This window comes from Oryza glaberrima, chromosome 10 (genome assembly GCF_000147395.1).
Source record: "Oryza glaberrima chromosome 10, OglaRS2, whole genome shotgun sequence".
NCBI lineage: Eukaryota > Viridiplantae > Streptophyta > Magnoliopsida > Poales > Poaceae > Oryza > Oryza glaberrima.
This window is the reverse complement of record NC_068335.1, coordinates 20,038,207-20,042,311: the sequence shown is the minus strand read 5'-3', so window position 1 is coordinate 20,042,311 and position 4,105 is coordinate 20,038,207. Positions and strand designations below refer to the sequence as shown.

The 4,105-nt window shown below is 49.6% G+C and overlaps 1 protein-coding gene across 1 annotated transcript; it reads right to left on the bottom strand.

Annotated features, from left to right (window-relative positions):
* Window positions 1-380: 380 nt before the first annotated feature.
* Window positions 381-2,570, bottom strand: LOC127786112 (beta-carotene hydroxylase 2, chloroplastic-like). Its single transcript, XM_052313440.1, has 5 exons — window positions 2,142-2,570; window positions 1,803-2,075; window positions 1,276-1,401; window positions 1,028-1,084; window positions 381-766 (listed from the first exon to the last, which is right to left on the bottom strand). Exons 1-5 carry the CDS (start codon window positions 2,472-2,474, stop codon window positions 677-679), a joined length of 879 nt encoding a protein of 292 aa, XP_052169400.1. The 5' UTR covers window positions 2,475-2,570; the 3' UTR covers window positions 381-676.
* Window positions 2,571-4,105: the final 1,535 nt, after the last annotated feature.

Sequence of the window (4,105 nt, the reverse complement as noted above, 5' to 3'; positions counted from 1 at the left end):
CTAAACAATCGCCGGGTTGCACACACAATCCGAGAGAAGTGGGCCCGCTGTTGTGCACTGCAAGGGCTGATAATCACAGTCATTGGCCTAGAAAAGTAAAGGAAGAGAGAGGGTATGATGATTAAAGAATAAAATAGTATCCTGTGGACTGATGAGCAGATATGTTACAGCCTATTTATTATGCATGTTAGCTGTTAGTTTGATTCTAACTGACGTGGGAAAAATTATCGCCAGCAGCTTGCGCTATTATTAAACCTGCTCTAATCCTTTGTTCCAATTGTGATCAGGACAGCGGCAGATCACACTCACATGCATTCTCGGATCATTGATACCTTTTCTCTTCCCAACCGTAATAACTGTCAGGAATCTCACACTCCAACTGCCGCAACCACCGTCATTGACCTGCCAATACGGCAAGATACAAATATACTAGTATTATACTACATGAACACGTATCGTCTGGTCCAGATTACTCCATGCCTCTCTTAAACTAATGGATTATTCCTCTTCTATTAACAAAAGGACAGATTAAGTATCGGCACTCTACACAGTACATACACCGACAGCTATCTACATCAAAATAAACATAAAATCAGGAAAAGCCAAAACAAAAGCGATCGAAAATGGTAGCAGCAGGCTAGTAGTAGCTCTCATGGCATGTGCAGTACTCTCGCTCTCATCTGATGGCGTCCATGGCCTCCTTCCTCTTGATCCTCTTCTTGATCTCCTTCTCCAGCTCCTCAGTCCCACCCACCTCCTCCAACTCCTAAAATCCAAAATCATCACGAATTTCAGCACAAACAATCAAATTCGCTAACAAATTTGCGCCGTGAGCAATCGAAAAATCAAACCCATTTTACAATTCACTGCATTTTAAAGATGCCTCTATTCCACAGCCATAGCTGCCACAACTGCTGCGGCTACGACAGTTCGAAGTGGTTGCAAGCTATAGCAATTTTAAACTGTTGTAGCTGCTACTACTGCTACAGAAACAACTTCCAAACACAATGCAAAGAGAATAACTAACCTTGGGTCCGAGGAACAGGCCGTAGGGCACGCCTTCGAACTTGTCCGTGTGATGTATCTACACAAGAAAGAAACCAGACATAGTAGGCATCATCAAACAACAGGTTATCGGAGCGACGACATGTCACCTGCCACTTCCAAGTGGCAGTAGGCGTCATCAAACAACAGGTCCTCGGAGCGACGACATGTCACCTGCCCAAGTGGCAGCTGACGAGGCGTCGTTGTACGTGTGGCTGGGAGTATTTTTACCTGGTGGGCGGCAGCAACTCGGCGGAAGTAGGGCACGTTCTCGATGGGCCCCACGGGGAAGCGCCGGTGGACCAGGCCGTCGTGGACGAACATGTACGCCATCCCGAAAAGCGTAATCCCAAGCCCCTGTTGCGCGCGGCCACGTCAGCGCCAACCACATGACACGTCACCCATCAGACGATAAAGAAGAGCCTCAAAACGGATACGCCCCCGACCACGACGTGACAGCCAGAGAAGGCTTTTTTTTTTTCTTTTTAACTCCTGGTACTTTCCAGTTAAGTAATGTTACTGCTACCTCCCTCTTCAAATAAGTATAATAAGAAGTATCTGTGTCTAACTTTTAACCATCTATTTTTTTATAAAAAATTAATCGCATATAAAATGATTTTCATATTTTATCAGCTAATAATATTATTATTATTAATTATAAGAAATTTTCAATTAAGATAAACATTCGAATGTTGAATATAAACATTATAAAACTACGGAGGAAGTAGTATGTTACTGTGAGGAGGAGAGTTATTTACCGCGCCGAAGCAGAGGCCGGGGAGGAGGCCGCGGTTGAGGAGGCCGTAGACGAGGAGGGAGATGGCCGGGGCGGCGTTGGCGATGGCGAAGACGTCGTTGAGCTCGAACGGGCCGTCGCGCGGGCGGTGGTGCGACTCGTGCATGTGCCACAGCGACGCGTGCCACAGCGCCCGGTGCGCCCACCGCGCCCAGAACTCCATCCCCACCGCCGCCCCCACCGACAACGCGAACGTGCCGACCATCTCCGTCGCCGGAACGTCGCCGCCGCCGGCCTGCACCAAGAAACAATGCGCGTGTCACCTTAGATGACGGCGGCGAGCTAGGCCGAGAGTACGAACCTCCATTTGCCAGGCGAAGCGGTAGTAGACGGCGGCGGCGGCCATGGACGTGAACCCGAGGCTGGACATCACCGCCGCCACCAGGTACGTGCGCCGCTCCGACCGCTTCCTCGCCGCGCGCCGGGCGACCGCGTCCTCCTCCACCACCGCCACCACCGCATCCTCCTCGCCGCCGACACCCGCCCCGTCTCCCAGGACGGCGCGTGTGGGCGCCGCCACGGCGCGGCGGCCGGCGACGATGGGCCGCAGCCGCGGCACCGCCGACGGCGAGACGCGGGCGGTGCGGCCGAGGAGGACGGCGGGGGTGATGACCACCAGCCTCGCGACGGCCATGTACGAATGCGGAACGCGCGGTGCGCGCGCGCGCGCGCGGCCGTGCGAATCGCGAGTTGTTGACCAGTGGACAGACGCGAGCCGGGGACGACGCGGGCGGCGAGTGAGCCTTGGCTCCGCTCGTCATGGTCCCCGTTATATGAGCGGGCGTAACGAAGCGTGGCCCCGCGGCGTGGGTCGCCCGTGTCAGCGCGTGCCACCTCGGCCAGGTGGTTTGCCCATCGTGACAGTAAAAATGTGGCTCTGTACACGGCCCGAAACTTCACCGACCTGAGTAACCTGGCGTTGTGCAAATTCGATCAGCACACATGTCACACCGCACAGCGCATATTTCACGTAAGTTTTATACTCCCTCTGTCCTATTATGATTTAACTTACACTCCCTCTATCCTACTATGATTTAAGAGATGTAACATATTCCTATATTATGAGACGGAGAAAGTACAAGTCTAGTTTTTTCGTTCGTAAGTTCATGGCTCACGTGTCACACTTGGTTAATTTATGCACGCTTTTCCGGTTAAGCGTGTCCACTCTCAGACCTTTCCACTGTCCCGTCGTGCAAAGATACGTCTCGGGAACAATTGGACGCGAGCGGAATGGCGTGTAGTGAGAAAGGTAGTAGTACAATCTCGCCATGCTCCGGTCGAGTTCTGCCGTGCAAGTCCCAAGCGCGCGAGGGTCCACGTGTTGCCGCCGGCGGGGCACTGCCGTCGCCGTCCCACGATCTCCCATATGCCGCCCACGCCCTCATGTTTCCTCGTTGCACTTCACTCCGCCGCGCGCCGTGTCCCCGTGTGGGCGCATCAGAGCAAGTTTAATAGTATAGTCAACTGCTAACTTCAATTAATCTATAGCCAATCTAATAGTTTATTCATACAATAGTTATATACTACACTATTAATATCTGGTCTCACCTGTCATATACATACTATGTTTTAGAGTCCGTGCTACAGCTGGCTACAAATATGTAGTCCGCTACTCTTCTCTCTTTTTATTTATCTTCTTAAAATATGTTTGTACCTGGTTTATAGCATGCTATTGTTCCTGCTCTCAGCGCATGCCAACCAAATGCAGCATTCCGGCCACAGCGATCCCAAATATCTCCGTGTCCTGTACTTTCTGTCATTCTGTGCTTGAAAATCTTCGTGGTGAACAGTGCGATGGATTGGTGTCTGCCTGTGCCTGCCACCGCAGCCGCGTACTAGTAGTACTAGCTACTCCCTCCGTCCGGCAAACATAGATTTCCGTGTCTAATATTGACCATCCGTCTTATTTAAAAAAATATTAAAAAAATTAAAAAAACAAGTCACGTATAAATATTAATCATATTTTATCATCTAACAACAATGAAAATACTAATTATAAAAAATTTCATATAAGACGGACAGTTAAACGTTAGATACGGAAACTTAAGGTTTGTCTTTTTTTGGACGGAAGAAGTAGCTCGAGGAATTGACATGGGACACCTGGTGAAGTGGTGATGTCGTGACGTGGATGGGAGATTGGAAATTGGGAAAGGGAATGTTTGCCAGTGTCTTACCCATATTCCTTAATAGAAAATAAAAATTACTTTATATATAAAACTTTTATATATTAGTTAGTAGCGTCTTAAAAACCAATGTTAAAAAATA

Excerpts from the sequence above, each read along its gene's own strand:
- LOC127786112 (XM_052313440.1), bottom strand. The coding sequence starts at position 2,474 with ATGGCCGTCGCGAGGCTGGTGGTCATCACCCCCGCCGTCCTCCTCGGC. Across the intron at positions 1,085-1,275 it reads GAGTTGCTGCCGCCCACCAG|ATACATCACACGGACAAGTT; the intron begins GTAAAAATACTC and ends TTTCTTGTGTAG. Across the intron at positions 767-1,027 it reads GCCTGTTCCTCGGACCCAAG|GAGTTGGAGGAGGTGGGTGG; the intron begins GTTAGTTATTCT and ends TTTGGATTTTAG.